The following is an 18,966-nucleotide window of genomic DNA, read 5'->3' on the forward strand; positions in this document are numbered from 1 at the left end:
TTCTAATTAGGGTAATTTTGTTCATCTATAGATGAAAATAAATTTTAACAATCAAGGGCATTTAATCTATACATAATACTGCCCAATGTGATCATCAGTTTAAACAATACTCCCTATTCTGTTTTTGCTGTTTATAAGGGATTGCAGTATAAATTAATAAAAAGGCAGATTTCTTACTAATCTTTGAAAATGTAATTTCTTTTGATAAACCATCAGAAATCCAAATAGGTTTTTTATATTGGTCTTTGATGAAATATCATTACTAGTAATGATAGACTTAATTTTATATTTTATCTTTCTACATATTTTTAAGTTACACTTGAGAATCATGTAAGGTTTTTAATTCCCATTTATTACCATACTAGAGGCCCGGTGCACAAAAATTTGTGCGCTCAGGGGGGCGTCCCTCAGCCCAGCCTATGCTCTCTTGCAGTCAGGGACCCCTCGGAGGATGTCCACCTGCTGGCTTAGGCCCGCTCCCTGGAGGATCGGGCCCAAGCTGGCAGTCAGACATCCCTCTGGCAGCCCGGCAGCCCTCGGGGGATGTCCACTTACCAGCAGGGAGCAGACCTAGGCTGCAGTTGGACATCCTTAGTACTGCTGAGGAGGCGGGAGAGGCTCCTGCCACCACCACTGTGCTGGCAGCCATCAGCCTGGCTTGTGGCTGAGCAGAGCTCCCCCTGTGGGAGTGCACTGACCACCAGGGGACAGCTCCTGCATTGAGCATCTGCCCCCTGGTGGTCAGTGTGTGTCATAGTGACCAGTCATTCCCAGTTGTTCTGCTGTTAGGGTCAATTTGCACATTACCCTTTTATTATATAGGATTATAATTTTATATGATCATAGAATCTTAGAATTGAAAGAGATCTTACAGACTTTTAGAACTCTACCTTCTGTGCATTCTGTCTTAAGAATTCTTTGCAGTTAACCTTAAAATAGTTTATGCTTGACTACTTTATAAATACACCTGATTTCCTGTTGCTTTTACTGACAAAATGATTTCTCTCAAAGAAAATACTTTCTTTTTAATTTTTAATGGGCAAAAATCTATCAAACTTTTTTCATGGATTTGTATTTAGTTTATTGACATTGTTGCTATAAGATTATTCTAAATATTCATTATTATAGACTTCAATATAGTAGTATGTAGCTAATTTATTTACTAATATAGAATGATATGCAAAAGTATTTAATTTCAGCACCAAAATGCAAATACAAAAACTTTACTTATATCAATAAATATTGTACTAATTGGTCTTTTAAAACTTGCTTAGGTAAATTTAACCAGGTATGTTGGCAGCTCTATCATGGAACTGACCCTTTTTATTCCTGCCTCTTGTGACACTTTTCTAACATGAATTCAGTCTGGTTTCTCACAAAGAGCAAGAGCTGCAGGTGTTCCCAGGCTGCCTAGAGGATTCTGAGTGACAGACTAGTGCCTAGACTTTGTGACCAAGCAGACTGCTCCTTTTACTCTTCTGGGATATTGAATATGGGTTTTGCCAAGTACAATGGGGCAGTTGCTAAGTTGGCTTATGTACATTCCAGAATATTTCTGGTCTCTGGACAGACTTTTAGGGTAACTGTCCATGAGTTTGCATCTGAAAACTTGCATTTCTTTTGATATCAGTAGGCCTACTTCCTATGGTGAATCAGCCTGACATTAGGTTCTCAATATGTCAAGATTTGGCTTAGATCTTTCTCTTCTAAGTAGTCTTTGGAAAACATGGTTTTCATATTTATTGTACTTCTCATTTTGGATCATTAAAACATTCAAAGTTATTCACAAAATTGTGGAGATTTTGTTTTTAATTTTCTGGGACTGTGGGAATAATATTAGATGATAGCTATCTTTTCAAAAATTATCCCACACTTATTTTGTGGTTTCAAAATAAATACGTTAAGTTAGAAAAGATTACACAAGTCAAAATACAAAGTTTTTTCTTTTCAGTTGTTCACTGTGTGCTCCATTTTATTTTGTACGTAATCACAGGATGAGGTTTAAACAAGTCTCTGAAAATACACCTATCTTTAGAGTCCAGGTTACAACTGTAAAACTGCTTCATTCATATGTGTTCGGCTTGTCGGACACACTGGCAGTGGAGCCAAAGAAACTGAATCTTTGCTCATGTGGAAAAGACTGTAAGATTACTGGCAAAGAGAAGCCTAGAAATTAAAATACTTTTGTTACAACTTTTAAAACTTAACTCATCTTTAAATTTACTCATAAACTCAGTTTGCTTCATTGTCTGTGAAATAATTGAAATAGCATTTTCATGGAATCACTTTCAATTCATGTTTAAACTTGTCTGACACCGGCATACCAGAATTTTCTATCTACTGTCCGACCATCCAGTCTCATGCAGGTTGCTTGTTAGCGGTTTGATTTACTGAAATGGAATATACACCCATAGAGAATGCTGCCTTCCAAAGTTAGCGGATGAGCACACTCATTGCTGTAGTGCTCTTCCCTCTCCAAAGTTGTTCTTTGATAATTTGGTGTGTGTTTTTAACTTGCTATTTAAGGCTACCCAGTTACAGATGCTGCATTGTAGCTAGTCTTTTAGGACAGTTTGAAATATTAACTTATTTGAGTGTGTGTTTTCTTAGGGGGAAATGACGGGTGGGAGAAAAGGGCAAGAAAATTAAGATGATTCTTAAAATATAAGTTTGGGGAAACTGCTCAGCTAAAGTTTTATAAAAATCTGACTTGAGTGTTTTGTTTTGTTTTTCTTCATTTGTTGTGCTTATATAAACAGTGTGACACCATCGCCACAACAGGTTCGGGTCTGTCCTCCCCGTATGTTACCTGAAGATGGACCTAATCTTTCCTCTGCGCGTGGCATTTTGTCGCTTATCCAGTCTTCTACTCGTAGGGCTTACCAGCAGATCTTGGATGTGCTGGATGAAAACCGCAGGTGACTGGCCATCAGAGACTCTCGCCAGCTTCATTGCATACTTTTTGGCTCCTTCTAGTGGATTGTGGTGTCTTCCTTTTTTGTTTGCACCTTCGTCTCTTTCTAAGATGCAGTGGTTTAAACAGTTTGCTTTGCTTTCTTTTAATTTGAAATTATTGTCCAAAATTCACATTTCATAAGATTCTGGTAGCTTTTCTTCAGTCAGGGAAAGTGTTTACTTAATAACTACACCCAGGAAGAATAATGATTTTTCCAAAGGTTTTGTTGACTTGTCCTAGGTACTCGAGTCCATTTTGGCTATGCTAGGGATACTACTGGATTGAGTGTAGGATATTGAACTTGAGTGTATTAATTTTCTTTAGTAAGTCTTTTGATTTCATCATTTATGGTACTAATGTGGTTGATTAATGAAACAGATTTGAACCATTGATGTCAGCGTAGCTGCCAGGACTTTTTTTTCAATTCCTCTAACTAGGGATTTCTAGGCCTGTGTTGAAAATCCCAGGTACTGTTTGTAGTTTTGAAAATCCGATCTTTTTCTGTATTGATAACTTTTGAACATCAAGTAAAATCATTAATAGCATACTTAGACTTGTTCATACAAATAAGTTTTTTGCCACAATTTTTGTCCTTCATTACTACATAGTGTTTTTTAAAAAGTTGAAGTTTGGGAAGCTTTCTGGCAGTGTATGGGAAAGGTACAGTCTGTTTCCTTTTTATTCCTAACATTTTATCTAGTAACTCTGAGAGTTAGTGTTGACGTTTGCAATTTGAAGAATCCCCAGTGAATTCCTCTGGTTCTTCCATAAACCTGACTTCTTACCTGAGGAGCTGATATGTGTATGGCTTGCTCTGGACAAACTTCCTTGTTGAGTGCTTTGATCCGCACACAGGCCCCTGGGGTTTTTCCCATACTTCATAGGCAAGTTGTCCATATTGCTCACAGGAGTTTCTGAGCCTTTCCAGGGTGGTCTATAGTATACATTCGGGCCCAGGGACTTAATACTGTACCAGAAGGAATTTAAAGAGAAAGCCCATGGCAGGGGGGAAATTTTATATTATCTCCCCAAGGTTTCAAGTCCCTTTTATGCTCTCTGAAGCTTCAAGGACTGTCTCAGAATATTTGAGGCCTGGAAGAAGCAGCATGGTTTAGGGAAAAAAAGCATGTATTCAAGGGGTTACTCAGATTCCATCTTGATCCACCCCGCTGAGTAGCCAGCTTCATGATGACCTTTGATAAATTGTTTATCTTCTCTAGGCCTTGTTTTTCTCATCTATTAAATTAAGAAAATATGAAGGGTAATAATATTAGCTAGTTTTCTGGATTCTTGTGAGGAATCTCTCCCCTTTCGCCTACCACCACTACTTTTATTTCCGATATAGGGATAATGGCCTCCAATTGTATTCAGTGTGGTGGGAGAGCCTTCAAACGAGACTAAATATAAAGTACCTGGAGCTTAAGAACTAGTATTTCCGATGGCCTGTTTTCTCCACCCTCCTTAAAATAAATTCATTCGTTACCTGGTATCCTCTTTAACTTTTTAATTACAGTTGGTCCTTAGAAAAGACTAGATTATTAGGTCAAACTATAACATATCAGATGCTATTACAGTGAAAATATATGAATGAGAAAGATACTTATAAATCCTATATATATTAAATAATAGCTAGATGACAAAGCCCCAGTACATACACACAGTTCAATGCAGTTATATGGAACTTATAAAAAAGTTGGATTTTTTTTTCTTAATAATGGAAAAACATTTTGATTCCAGCTCACAAGTACAAAATCAGAAATCTTAGTAATGTAAAATTTACTTTGTATTTTTATATTATGAAAAACTATTTTGAGCCCTAAGTTTTATCTATTTTTTCATTGTAATGAATTGATAACTTTAAAATCCTTTTTCTGGGAAGGAATTATGTTTTTTTATTCAGTTAAATTAGATTTTTTTAAATACATAAAGTAGTTGTATTAATTTTTTGCTCCTGGGTACACACCATTGTTGTTATCTTGGAGCCTGGCAGGTTAGATTCTTATTAGTTTTATTGGATGCTTTCATCATTGAAAGGGCTTTGTTTTGTTTTTTATCGTTGTATTTCAGTCTCTTGCAATCTAAATACTGAACAAGATTTAATCAGAATTGTTAAGTGCCAAATCAGAACTGTCTCGTATGACTTTTCAGATATAAATGCTAGGAATGTGAAATTTGGATAATGGTCTACTTGCATGATTTTAAAATGATACTGCTTATAAAGTTTCAAGTGCTTTTATGTTTCTTGCTGTGCATCATTTTTTCCTTTCTGTTTTACTACTCTTGGCTGTTACGCTAATGTAATATCTTATCTTTGGTTTTATGACATCACATTAGGTAGAGTTAAATTAAGCTAGAAATACTTGACAGTCGGTGAGGGAGAAGAAAGGGAGGAAGGGAGAAGGAAGAAGATAGTCTGCCTACTGTCATAAAATAATGCAGATTCACAGTTGCTTAACATAAAAAGGGACACTGTTGAAAGGTTTACTTATGTATTACATACTCATTTTCTCATCTTATGAGAACTTATATGATCTAAAACCAAGCTCAACATGAAGACAAAGGTAAAACGTGTGTAGACATTAGCAAAGTTAACTTATCAAAGCACCTCAGATAAGCACAAGGTGTGTTCTTTGGATTTTAAATGCTATTATGACTTAGCCCTTGGCTAGTTAGGAAATGCCCAACTCTTCTGACATCTGCTAGAGCGCCATATCTCATTCTCCAATGCAAAATATTAACATTTTTAAAAAGAGACTTGGTATGTAAGAACATTATTTAAACACTGACATATTAGTCATGCTTAGCATGTTTCAGTTTTATTTTTAGAAGGGGCTTGATTATTTTTATACAGTTTTCTTTTGCATATTCTACAAGCTTTGAGTATATAAGAAACCACCATGTACATAATTTTATATTTTTTGTAAGTGTCCATATAAATATATTAGTTGGAAAACCTAGAATGCAAAGATGTAGTTGAAATAGTGTTTGTCATTTATAATTTGTCTTTTTAAAATATGTGTATAATTCCTGGCCCACCAATTAAATTGTTTATTTACTGTAGCAGTTTCCATTTTTTTAAACAAACACATATTCTGTTAAGTTAGATTATTTTTTACTCAAGATGGTCAATATCCAAGTTAATGCTGGAATTTGGAGAGCCTTGATTCTCATTCCCTTTGTCACATCACAAAACATACTGTTGAACATATTATCAAACTTTAAAAAGATTTGTAATGTATTAAATTATACTTATGGAAGAAAGTAGTACTATGCCAAATGCCTGTCTAATTTACTCTTATATTATATGTGTCAATTGCCAGTGTAAGAAGACAAAATGAAATACGTTGTGAAAGGTAACTGTACTATCTTCTGGCTCTGCATTATAAAAGGGAAATCTCTGTGGTGGAACATACTGAATATGACAGATCCATTTGAGCATGTTAGTGTAAATTTCTTTCAAACTAGCACACAGCATTGGCTTTATTTAAACATTCTCATGTTAGTATAATGTAAGATTGTAGTTAACTAGTAACAGTTTTCCTAATGCCACAGAGTAAATATATTAGTAGGATGGGATGGGTTTAAAACCTGTCTCAAGCCGTATGTGATTTCTCACTGTTCTTTAATGAACAAATTAGAATTCTAGCAGGTCTTCCCCCAGAAGTCTCTGGATCTCTTATCCTCTAGGCTCCAGAAAGTTATTAAAGCAACAGTAGTGCCTCCAGGAAGCGTATAAGCTAACCATTAAAACTTTCTTTAATATATTGAACTGACAAAATAATGATTTATAGTATAGCCAAAATTCCACAAATATGTCAACTTACCAAAACAAACAAAAACTAGTGCATTTGCTATTAAATGTTTACTATAATTAAGAATTGCCTTGGTATTTAAATTCAGGCTAAACCTGATCAGTACTTAGAGAATGAGACATTCAAAATAGAATGTAAGGATTCCTAAAATCCTTATGTGGATCCTATACCCAAACCTTCTCTCTGTGTTCAGTAAATATTGCTGATTACTTTTTGGGGAATTGACCAGTGACCTTGTGGAACTTTTGTTTTCTGATTTTAAAAAGTAAGATTTCTTGGAAAGGTTTCTGCTTACCTAAGTAAGAAACTCATTGTCCTCTGGAAACAAGGTATGTACTGAGCTAAGTGACACTCCCCACAAAGTTTTCCAGTGCACCTTAGTCTTCATTTCCAACGGCCCTGTATGTCGCTCCTGGTTGTCTCGCAATCAGACTCAGTATTGTGGCTTCTGGAATGTGCTGTAGTATGTCCCTCACAGCACGGCTCTGGTCTCAGCTCCAGAACTGAGGCTTGCAGCTTTGCTCTGGAGAGCTCAGGGTTTGAATGAGACACAGCTACGTTAAGATATCAGGCACTAATCAAAATTAAAGAGGCGGGAAGGAAGCAATTGTGGGATTTGTGAGTAATGTGAAATTTTTAGATTTTGAGATGGGCTCTTGCTGTCGATGAGCAACCATGATCATGCAGGTGCTACTAACCAGTTCTTGACATGCTTCTAAAGTTGTGATGTGACTTTTTTCCAACTGGAAGAGAGCAATTACACTTTTTAAACAGAGTTGTCCTCTGTCTTGAATTTCATAAATTAAAATACAAGCACCCAAAAATTATTTTATATATTGGTGCTATTTTGTTACATAACCATAGATGTCCTTTATTTTTAACCCATTGAAAATATTAAATTTATGAAAATCTTAAAATGGAGGACTTGGGAGACAAAGATGTTTAAAGTATTTGAAATATATTATATTGTATTGAAACATACAATATAATCCTATTTGACATTTATTTGTCTTGTTTTTGCTTTTATTTTATTACTTCTCTGTTTCCTGATTCTGTCTTGTGCCTTCTCCAAAAACCTGCCTTAGACCCGTGTTGCGTGGTGGGTCTGCTGCCGCCACTTCTAATCCTCATCATGACAACGTCAGGTAACTTTTGAGACTTTGTAACTACCAGGGTGAATAGCTGGCTGAATTTGTATTTTGCAGGCTGTAATGCATGTAGTAGCCATGCCTTTATATTGTAGCTTGAGCCTCTACAGTTTTCTCTATGAGTACATCCTGCTTTTCTCTGAGAACAGTGAATAGTCACCCGTGACATTTGGCCACCAGAATGAGGAAAACACTTAATTGTACTACAGTATCATGTATCCTCGATGTTTTATTTAAATCCAGTTTCATTAACGTATAGGAGATCATGCTAAAATGGAAAATGTCACCTTAAATCTTGTCTTATATGCATCCTTTTCATTGTTTTCTGAGCTTCTGTCTAGCGTTTTCCTTTTACTTAATTGTCTATAATATCATCTTCCATGTATAGAGAAAGCTGTCGATAAGGCATCATTTTAAATTGGGGAAAATCAGCATCGACAGTTTGAGTAAATTAAACATAAAGGGAATTTGTTTTAAGAATTTTTGTCATCTGTTGATTTCAGCTTTTCTCTTATTTTTGCCCCTTTCACACATGCTTAATCTGAGTAATAATTTCTTCTGTTAAGCACAGGACAGATAGAATAGCAATATAAATACTTAAGGTTCTCACATGCTAAAATCCCCATTTCCCATCTTCTAAGGAGGGAAATTTGGTTAGTGTTCACAGATACCATTACTGTAATTTTTTCAGAGTTCATTTTGTTTGTTTAAGCACAAATACATTATCTGTAGCATTAGATTTAAAACTGGCAGCATTATTTCTGTGATGAAAGGAAGCTGGCACATTCATGTTTAGGCAGGAGAAGAGGCAACCAGCAGTTTCTCACTGTAGGCAGTTCAGGTTAGAGGAATTGGAAGTGCCTTAGGGCCCTCCCACTCTGCTGACCTGTTTCTTCTGACGGCACTAACCACATCCATTGTTAAGTTTTCCAATTTACTCCTAAGTTTGTCTCTCTATTTTCAGCCAGTGATCTGACTTAGAGTTTTTACTTCTGATATAGGTTTTAGTTAAAAAAACAAACAAAAACACATGGTGATTTTTTTTCTGTTTTAAGTTAAATTATATAAATTTTTTGCCATATCCTTAGATTTTTTTGCAAATGAAGATTTTCTTTACAGATATTGAAACCCTTAATTAATTCAGGATTTAAATTGTGAGTAATCCTTTTCAATTGTACTTCGTTCTGTGTTCGGTCCAGGTCCCCTGACCTTTGAAGCAATTGCTTCTATTGTTTGAATTTTTCCCCAATTATTGATCTCATGCGTGACCTCACAGAAATAGAACAGTTTTGTTTTGAGGATAAAGTGTAGAGAAGAGGTGTCTCCAGCCCTTATTTTTTCTACTAATCACTTAATTCTGTCATAATGTTCAAAGGAATAATTAGTGCAGATGTTTGTAATCCCATAGTTGTAGCATCTACTAACTTTACAGCTTATTTCTCTAACTGCTGCAGTTACTCTCAGTATTCCAAGACATTCATTCTGTCCCCATGAGGAAAGGGGCAGTTAATGAGAAAGCAAGTTAGTTTAGCCATCAAAGGCGCATTTAGAGATTGTTCTATATTATCTAGAGTTACTACTACCATGTTATTGAAACTGCATTCTGTCTGGTCTTTTTGGATGGTTTTAAATTGTATTTGAAACAAAAGAGTTTTCTGAGTAGACTTGTTTTTAACATGTCTGCATGAGAATTATAGTTCTCCTTATACCCCTTTGTGTGGTAAGGTGCTTTTTATAATGGAGACCTACTTGGCATATTAGAAAATATATATGTGCCAACTTTGTAGATTGCATAGGAATTAACTTTTAAATTCAGTTTATTTATATTCTGCTCATTCAGAACAGTTAATATGCCATTTTACTGAAATAACCATACAGGATTAAAATAGGATATAAACATGTGAGGTGTGTAAATTGTATCTCAATAAAACTGTTCATTAAAGATATATTTAAAAAGTGGAAATCCAGGCAAAGAGGAAGAGTATTTGTGTGTATTTGTTTCTCAGAAGTTTATTGTCATTCATTTAAAAATCAATGTCCTTTTAGAAGTAACTGCATTTGAACAAGAAGTACTTTTTCATGTGCTTTTTCTGGAGTTTGTCTTAGTGGCTTTCCAGTATTATTTTCTACACAACCTCTTAATTATTGATTATTGAGCTAGTTCTGGATCTCAGTGTAGTGACAAGATGTATTCAGGTGGTTTTACAGTATAGAGTAATTAGAAATAAGAAGTAAAGGGTAGAAATGGCAAGAAAAGAGGCAATGAGAGGAGGAAGAGAAATAAATATGGTCAGTCTTATTTTGCTAGCTAGAGTTAGTGTCCCCGCCAGTGAGTCTCAGCAGGGGCTCCTTGCAGCCACACGTGGACATAAGGTTGTCTAAGTATTGTATATTGTTATATTCTAGAGTGGCAGCCCTCAAGTCTTTTCACCCACGGGTCCTATTTAACAATGCCAGTTCCTCTGAGTTGAAAAGTGTCTCCTTTTTTGTATCTTTAGTCAGGATTCTTCTTATTCTCCAAGTTTCAGGACACTTGCCAATATTTAAGGTAGTTGTTATCTTAAGTTGTTTCCTTTAGTAGTAACAACGCAGATTGTAAAATACTTTAGGAATTTATATTGTTATTCCAATCTTTTGAACAATTCTTTGAACACTATATAGCACATTACATGACTTGTCAGGTACTCTTAGTTCTATTCTAATATTTAATTGTATTTTTATTTCTTATCTGATAGGTATGGCATTTCAAATATAGATGCAACAGTTGAAGCAACTGCAGATGACATGAATGTTGTAGATGCAGTTTCATTAAGACGACAGGTATTTAATGTATCAAATAAGATATAATCCTAAGTGATATTCATATACTGTTTAAAGTGACAGTTCCAACATTTCATCATATTCTCTCCTATGGAAGTCATGAATGGAAATATTTTATCAGTCAAACTACTTATTAAACCATAATTGATTTTCCCATTTTGATTAAAGATGTATTAAACCACCATTCACATGTTTTGATCAGCATAAAACAGTATTGTCCGAATGGATTGATGTAGTTCTGATGAATAACAAAGAATCTTGACATTTTAGCGAACCAGGAAAGCCATAAAGGCTTGCTTGGCTTTTGGAATGTGGAACAATCACTTTGGGCCTGTGTTTTTGTGTTTGAGAACTGCATTTTGGAAACTGCTCTCAGTGTGCGGAGGGTCTTTATATGCCTATTTCTCATTTTCTGTGGTAAGTCTTAGAACTACAGTTGCATATGTATATTTTTTAATACTTTTATTGATTTCACAGAAGAAGGGAGAGGGAGAGAGAGATAGAAACATCAGCGATGAGAGAGAAAAATATGTATATTTTTAATATGTAATCCCACCCTCTAGAGCAGTGATGGCGAACCTATGACGCACGTGTCAGAGGTGACACGCGAACTCATTTTTTTGGTTGATTTTTCTTTGTTAAATGGCATTTAAATATATAAAATAAACATCAAAAATATAAATCTTTGTTTTACTATGGTTGCAAATATCAAAAAATGTCTATATGTGACACGGCACCAGAGTTAAGTTAGGGTTTTTCAAAATGCTGACACGCCGAGCTCAAAAGGTTCGCCATCACTGCTCTAGAGTCACTCAGACATACACATATGTGGGGAAAGCATATTCAGTATTCTAATTGTGTCTATGCCAAATAGGCATAGAGGGGAAAGAAATCAAAGTGAAATATTTCTAAGTAAAGATCAAGAAACTAAATATTTTAGCATAAGAATTAATCAGAGTATCATTTTAAAGATTTAATATAATACAAAGTTAATATGAAGCAAATACTTTTTCATTTTGAGTCTCATTTTGTTGAAACATAAATGGAAGCTATATCATAAGTTCTTACATATTTTATATATTTATTTATACTTCACCTATTGAAGAAAGTGATTTCTTTGACCTTTATCATTGATTTCACAATTATACCAACAACCTTGTTTTCTGAAAGTGTAATTTGAGTTTATGTTTTCACAGTGTTCATTTAAGCCTTAATTTAGAGGGTGAATTAGTATAGGACAGACTAAGATGCAGTTGTTATAAAATAGAGGCCCGGTGCACGACATTTGTGCACTGGGGGACATGGGGGGACCTTCAGCCTGGCCTGTGACCTCTCACAGTCCGGGATCCCTCGGAGGATGTTCACCCCAAGGGGTCCTTAGCACTGTCATGGAGGCAGGAGAGGCTCCCGCCACCGCTGCTGCACTCACCAGCGGTGAGCCCTGCTTTTGGCTGAGTGGCGCTCCCCTAGTGGGAGCCCACTGACCACTAGGGGGCAGTTCTTGCGTTGAGCATCTGCCCCCTGGTGGTCAGTGCACATCATAGTAACCGGTCTTTCTGCTGTTCAGTTTATTTGCATATTAGCCTTTTATTATAAACTAGAGGCCTGATGCATGAAATTTGTGCAAGAGTAGACCTTGATTCCCCCGGCTACTGGCACCAGCTTCCCCCTGGCACCCGAGACCCGGCCTTCCCTCTGGCCGCCAGCAGGCACCTGGGACCTGGGCTTCCCTCGCAGCCCCAGCTTCCTGTCCAGAAGGATGTCTGGTCTAATTAGCATATTACACTTTTATTATCCTATCTAATAAAAGAGAAACATGGTAATTAGCCGTACCTCCACTACCCTTCCCATTGGCTAATCAGGGCGATATGAAAATTGACTGCCAGCCAAGATGGCGGCCGGAAGCCAGGCAGCTTGAAACGAATATGAGGCTTGCTTGCTTCAGTGACGGAGGACTCGAACATTCCCCGCCTGCCGCTGCCGGCCTCTGAGCTTGCAGTTTGAAACATTGTTACAAATATAGAAGCTAAAAAAAAACCCAGAAACCTGCTTTCAGCCAGCCAGGATCTCAGAGGTGGAGTTGAAGCAGTGTTTTGATTACAGAACCCAAACAAACCAGCTACCTGCTTTCAGCAGCTGAGGCCTAAGAGCTGGAGCCAAGCCTCAGAGCTAAAGCTCACCCAGAATAAAAAAAAAAAAAAAGAATAAAAGGAGCAGTTGGGAACTTCAGTCACCCGTCAGCCTGAAAACAGCCCTCAGCCCCTCACACAGACTGGCCAGGCACCCCAGTGGGGACCCCCACCCTGATCCAGGACACCCTTCAGGGCAAACCAGCCAGCCCCCAACCGTGCACCAGGCCTCTATCCTATATAGTAAAAGGGTAATATGCCTCCCAGCACCAGGATCAGCGGAGCCGCTAGGCCTCCCAGCACCAGGATCAGCGTGACAGGGGACAGTGCCCAAACCCCCTGATCGCCCTGCGGCTCTGTGTGTGACAGGGGGCGGGGCCACAACCTCCCTATCCACCCTGATCTGTTCGTGACAGGGGAAGGCACCCAACTCCCTGATCAGCCCTGCTCTGTGCCTGATAGGGGGGAGCTCCCCAACCCCCTGATTGCCCTGCGGCTCTGTGTGTGACAGGGTGCGGCGCCCCAACCCCCTGATCAGCCCTGCTCTGTGTGTGACAGTGTGCGGCGCCCCAACCCCCCCCCTCCCCCCACGGGCCCTGCTCTGTGTGTGACGGGGTAGAGCCATAACCTCCCCATCAGCCCTGCCCTGAGTGTGACAGGGTGCGGCGCCCCAACCCCCTGATCCGCCCTGCTCTGTGCGTGACAGGGGGCGGTGCCCCAAATCCCCTATCAGCCCTACTCTGTGAGTGACAGGGGGGAGCTCCTCAACCCCCTGATCGGCCCTGCTCTGTGCGTGACAGGGGGGAGCTCCCCAACCCCCTGATCAACCCTGCTCTGTGCGTGACAGGGGGTGGCGCCGCAACCTCCCCATCGACCCTGCCTTGAGTGTGACAGGGGGCGGTGCCCCAACCCCCCAATCAGCACTACCCTGAGCATGACTGAGGATGGCATCGCAACCTCCCGATCCGCCCTGCTCTGTGCATGACAGGGGGCGGCGCCCCAACTCCCCAATCAGCACTGCTCTGAGCCCGACCAGGGGCTGCACCTAGGGATTGGGCCTGCCCTCTGCCACCCGGGAGCAGGCCTAAGCCAGCAGGTCGTTATCTCCCGAGGGGTCCCAGACTGCGAGAGGGCACAGGCCGGGCTGAGGGAGCCCCCCTCCCCACCGAGTGCACAAATTTTTGTGCACTGGGCCTTTAGTTATAGATAAATAACTGGCACACGTGCTTTGAGGCTTTAAAAGGAGTAGAAAGCCAGTTGGGAAACTATGAGTTTCTAAGATAATTAACATAAGTGGAATCACCAGAAGATTCTACAGAATTTATATTTGTATGACCTGGCAGCAAGGGAAGCTGCTACTTCTGCAGCTCTCTTTGCTCCATTGCCCGTTTGGGAACCCAATAGTCTGGAGTCCATTTAGTGTAGTGATGAGCAGCTCAGGGTCACTAGCTTTAGGATACAGAATGTAACCAACCCACTGTCGGGGTGGGGGGTATTAAAAAGCTGCCTTGGGCCCTAACCCATTTAGCTCAGTGGATAAGAGTGTTGGCCTGAAGACAAAAGGGTTCCGGTTTTGATTCTGGTCAAGGCCTCATTCCCCTGGTTGCGGACTCAATCCCCAGTAAGGGACGTGCAAGAAGCAGCCAACCAATGATTCTCTCTCATCACTGATGTTTCTATCTCTCTCTCCCTCTCCCTTCCTCTCTGAAATCAATAAAAATGTTAAAAAACAAAAAGCTACTAAAAAATGCTCAGATAGAAATATCTTAATGATTTAAAGCAATGCCACTTTTCCATTGGCAGTAAAATAAGATTGGTAGTATAAGAACATAGTATCCCATGGAACCAAATAAACTACTCATTTTGAGTAGTGGGAAAGGTAAAACACTCTTATTATTTACTGAATTGGCCCTAACAGAAAAGTGGTTGCTTAGCACTGATAAAAGAGAGGTACTTTCTCAGATGATCGGAATGGCCATCCCCACCCTACCTGGGTTGCAGGTTCTATGGGGTCATATGTGGGAGACAACCTATTGATATTTCTCCCATTGGTGTTACTCTTTCTCCCCCCTCTTTCTCTCCCCTCCCCCCCCCCCCCCCCCCCCGCCTCTCTCTAAAATCAGTAAACATCCTTGGGTGAGGATTTTTTTTTTTTTTTTTTTAAAGAGGAAAGGAAAATAGACCCTTTCTAACTCAGAAATTTGGAGAAGGGAAAGAGAGAAGAGTATTTAAGTGAATCTTAGCTGTCATATGTAACTTTTCTATGTAGTTTTTTTTTTATTTTGCTCCAAATGAAACTTCCCATGTTTATAATAATTATTTTGACAAATTATACTACTTTATAAGAATTTGATCACTCCTTGCATTAACGCTTCTATTTTGTTTTTCACTTAGATAATCAAATTAAATCGACGTCTGCAACTTCTAGAAGAGGAGAACAAAGAACGTGCTAAAAGAGAAATGGTCATGTATTCAATTACGGTAGCATTCTGGCTGCTTAATAGCTGGCTCTGGTTTCGCCGCTAGAGTAACCTCAGCTCTCAAAAAATACTGTCTCAACAGCTGGAAATATAAAGAATTTGCAAACTTCCTTGTTTCTGTGTTTGCGTTGAATATGCCATTTTATAGTCCACGTCCTGAAAATGTACTTCTTCCAGAAGGGAAGGGGAAAGACTCATGTTTGCAGAGGTAAAGGTATATTCTGCCACTTAGCTGTATTCCCTTGTAACTAGTCCTGCAATAACGCCTACTTAAAATTCTCTCTGCATGTTGTGTAAATAGGCTCTGATTTGTTTTTTAAAAGGAATTAATTTTTTGCCACATCATTTGCATAAGTAATTCTCTGAATGGGGGTAGGTAGAGAATAGATTTAGAAAAGTATCTGTAAAAGAAAAATCCTTTACTTTGATTTGTTTCCCAAACATTGTTAAACAGTTTTGTTAATAGACATGCTCGCATCCACATTCAGCATTAACACATCTGAAAGTCATGGTCTGGTGTTAGAATTAATAAAATCAAGCCACCTCATATTTCACCTTTATTAAAATAAGTCCTAATATTTTCAGCAGTTTACCTAATATGTGTGTAAAATATGTTTGTTTTTATTTTAGTTTTTCAGGTGGTTTTCTATAAGGGACATTTTTACTAAGTTCATGTGTGAATGATTTAAAAAACTACAGAATAAGGTACAATTGTAGTGTATTTAATAAACTGTCAACCAAAGCAATATTTGTTGATCGGAAGATTTTGTTTCACCATACTATGCTGTGAGCTCTGTCACATACTCTTATTCTACATGAACCCAAGTCTCTGTCTCAGGCGCAAGTCATGCAGCTAAGGGCTTGGCAGGAGCAAGACCCTATGTGCTGCTCTTAAGGAATTGACAAATCAATGGAGGAGGCCGGGAGTATGTTTATTAAGGAATTAGAAGATGATAAAAACAACTTTATTGAAGAAGAGCAATTTGAGATACAGCTGAAGGATAGGGAGAGGGTGGAGTGTTTCACGTGGTGGATAATAGTAAAAATTAAAGTGTAAAGATTCCAAAACAAGATTGAACATGGAGGTGGAAGTGATAAATAAAAAACAGCTTTGTAAATGACTAAGTACATGGGGGAGGGGGTGTACAAATACGCATTTGTAAGTTTAGGTGCCAGAGCAAAGCTGGCATGTCCCCAAAAGATACCTAAACAAAGGTGGTCCATGAAGGGACAGAACGGAACTGATAGCTGTGTCTCTAACTCCTCTCCCTGAAAAAGCCACAGAATGTATCAGTTACTCAGCCTGCCCTTATCTCAGCCAATGGGAAAGCGGGGGAAACTAGCCCAAGGCCAAGAGTATGCTAGCCACCCCCCTGTCTTTGTGTAACCAGACCCTAGCTGCACCCTGCCCTTGCGTCATTAGCCCCCGGCCCTCACTCAACCAACCAGAATCGGCCAAATCAGTGGTCAGAGTGTGCACCCACCCCTTACCCCAAGCCCTATAAATTATTTGTTCCCTTGGGACTCGGGGCTCTCTCTCACATCCAGTAATGGAGGCGGAGGGGGACCAAGCCCGGGCTTGAATAAAAGGACTCTGCTTTTGCATCGGACTCGGCTCCCTGGTGGTCTGTCTTGGGGGATCTTGAAATCTGGGCATAACACCATAGGCTTTTAGGGACTTAATTCATGTCAGCAAACTAGTAAAATAGCAAGGAAATGACTTACCAGCTACTTGAGCTGATTGTGCTCCTTCGAGCCATCCTTTCTCGTGCCCTCTGGAATGGGAGGCTTAGTCTGTCTCTTCATGACTGGAGAACTGGGTCATCTAGGGCCGTGGTTGGAAAACTGCAGCTCTCGAGCCACATGCGGCTCTTTGGCCCCTTGAGTGTGGCTCTTCCTAAGCCTTAGGAGTACCCTAATCTACACTAATAAAAGAGAAAAATGGTAATTGGCATACTACGATACCCTTTTCATTGGCTAATCAGGGCTATATGCAAATTAACTGCCAACTATGATTGGCAGTTAACTGCCAACAAGATGGCGGTTAATTTGCATATGTAGGTACAATGCAGGGAGGCGAAAGGGAAAGCAGGAAGAAGCCCCCTGCCACTGACAGTGATTGGAAACCCAGGGGGGAGCTAAGAGCTGGGGGGCAGGGCAAAGGCGGCCCTGGGGCCGCCTTTGCCCTGCCCCCCAGCCATGATCGGAGAATCAGGCGCCTTTGCCGCCCTGGCCAGTGATAGCAGGAAGTAGGGGTGGAGCCAGCGATGGGAGCTGGACGCGGTCGAAGCTGGCAGTCCCGGGAGCTAGGGGTCCCTTGCCTGGGCCTAAAGCGGAGCCCGCGATCGTGGGGCCGCTGCAGCTGCGGGTCCCCGCTGCCCGGGCCGAACGCCTCAGCCAGAGGCGTCCTGCAGGGGCAGGGGCGGAGCCCGCGCGATCGCGGCGCCCCCCGCTGCCACTGCGGGTCCCCTCTGCCCGGGCCGGACACCTAGGCCAGAGGCGTTAGGCCTGGGCAGGGGCGGAGCCTGCAACCGCGGGGAGCTGGGAGTCCCCTGCCCAGGCCTGACACCTCTGCCAGAGGCCTCAGGCCTGGTCAAGGGGCCGATCCGGTGATTGGTGATCAGAGGGTGATGAGGGTCAACTCCTCTGGCCGAGGCATCAGGTCTGGGCGGGGGGCTGAGCCGGGGATTGGGGGGATATGATGGTCCCCTTGCCCAGGCCTGAAGCCTGGGTCAATGGCATCAGGCTTGGGCGGGGGTGGAGCAAGCGATCAGAGGGAGATGGGGGTCCCCTGCCCAGGCATGATTCCTGGGCCAGAGGCCTCAGGCCTGGGCGGGGGCCAGAGCCAGTGATCGGGGGGAGATGGGGGTCTACGCCTCTGGCTGAGGCATCAGGCCTGGGCAAGGGGCAGAGCCAGCAATCGGAGGGGTCTGGGGGTCCCCTGCCCAGGCCTGATGCCTGGGCCAGAGGCATCAGGCTTGGGCTGGGGGCAGAACCAGTGATGGGGGGAAATGAGGGTCCCCTGCCCAGGCCTGATGCCTCTGTCAGAGGCGTCAGGCCTGGGCAAGGGGCCGATCCTGCGATTGGAGGGTGATGGGGGTCAACACCTGAGGGCTCCCAGTATGTGAGAGGGGGCAGGCTGGGCTGAGGGACACTCCCCCCCACACACCCAGTGCACGAATTTCGTGCACCGGGCCCCTAGTTAAGTTAATAACAATGTACCTACCTAGTTTAAGTTTAAAAAATTTGGCTCTCAAAAGAAATTTCAATCGTTGTACTATTGATATTTGGCTCTGTTGACTAATGAGTTTGCCGACCACTGATCTAGGGTGATGCAAAGATTGTGTGCACTGTTGCTGCCCCTCATGTTGTTCAGCTACATAGTGTAAACTGTCCTGTTAGTCACTTGTGTTTTAATTCTATGGCTATTAGCAGTTTGGCATTCATTTAGTAAGTATTGAATCTTTGCTGAAAGCTAAGTACTAAAGATAGAAGTCATCAGTTCATTCAATAGAATATTCCTAGTAGCCAAGATAGAATTCATTCATTGATTCCACAGAATATTTCTAGTGGTGGCCTTACTTTGTGTCAGGCACTGTACTTGGTACTGAGTATACCAGG

General features: G+C 40.7%; 1 protein-coding gene across 19 annotated transcripts in view; it reads left to right on the forward strand.

The window, feature by feature from the left end:
- The window catches only part of MFF (mitochondrial fission factor), a 31,159-nt gene extending 15,068 nt beyond the window's left edge, over positions 1–16,091 (forward strand). For 5 of the 19 annotated variants that reach the window (XM_059703358.1, XM_059703361.1, XM_059703362.1 and 2 more), the window contains 5 exons: positions 2,760–2,918; positions 6,277–6,309; positions 7,854–7,913; positions 10,652–10,736; positions 15,260–16,091. In XM_059703358.1, coding sequence (XP_059559341.1) covers positions 2,760–2,918; positions 6,277–6,309; positions 7,854–7,913; positions 10,652–10,736; positions 15,260–15,391 — 469 coding nt within the window. In that variant the 3' untranslated portion in view covers positions 15,392–16,091. The remainder of the gene's footprint in view (positions 1–2,759; positions 2,919–6,276; positions 6,310–7,853; positions 7,914–10,651; positions 10,737–15,259) is intronic. The other 14 variants (XM_059703367.1, XM_059703373.1, XM_059703360.1 and 11 more) reach the window with 8 other exon arrangements.
- Positions 16,092–18,966: the final 2,875 nt, after the last annotated feature.

Source organism: Myotis daubentonii, chromosome 7 (assembly GCF_963259705.1).
Source record: "Myotis daubentonii chromosome 7, mMyoDau2.1, whole genome shotgun sequence".
NCBI lineage: Eukaryota > Metazoa > Chordata > Mammalia > Chiroptera > Vespertilionidae > Myotis > Myotis daubentonii.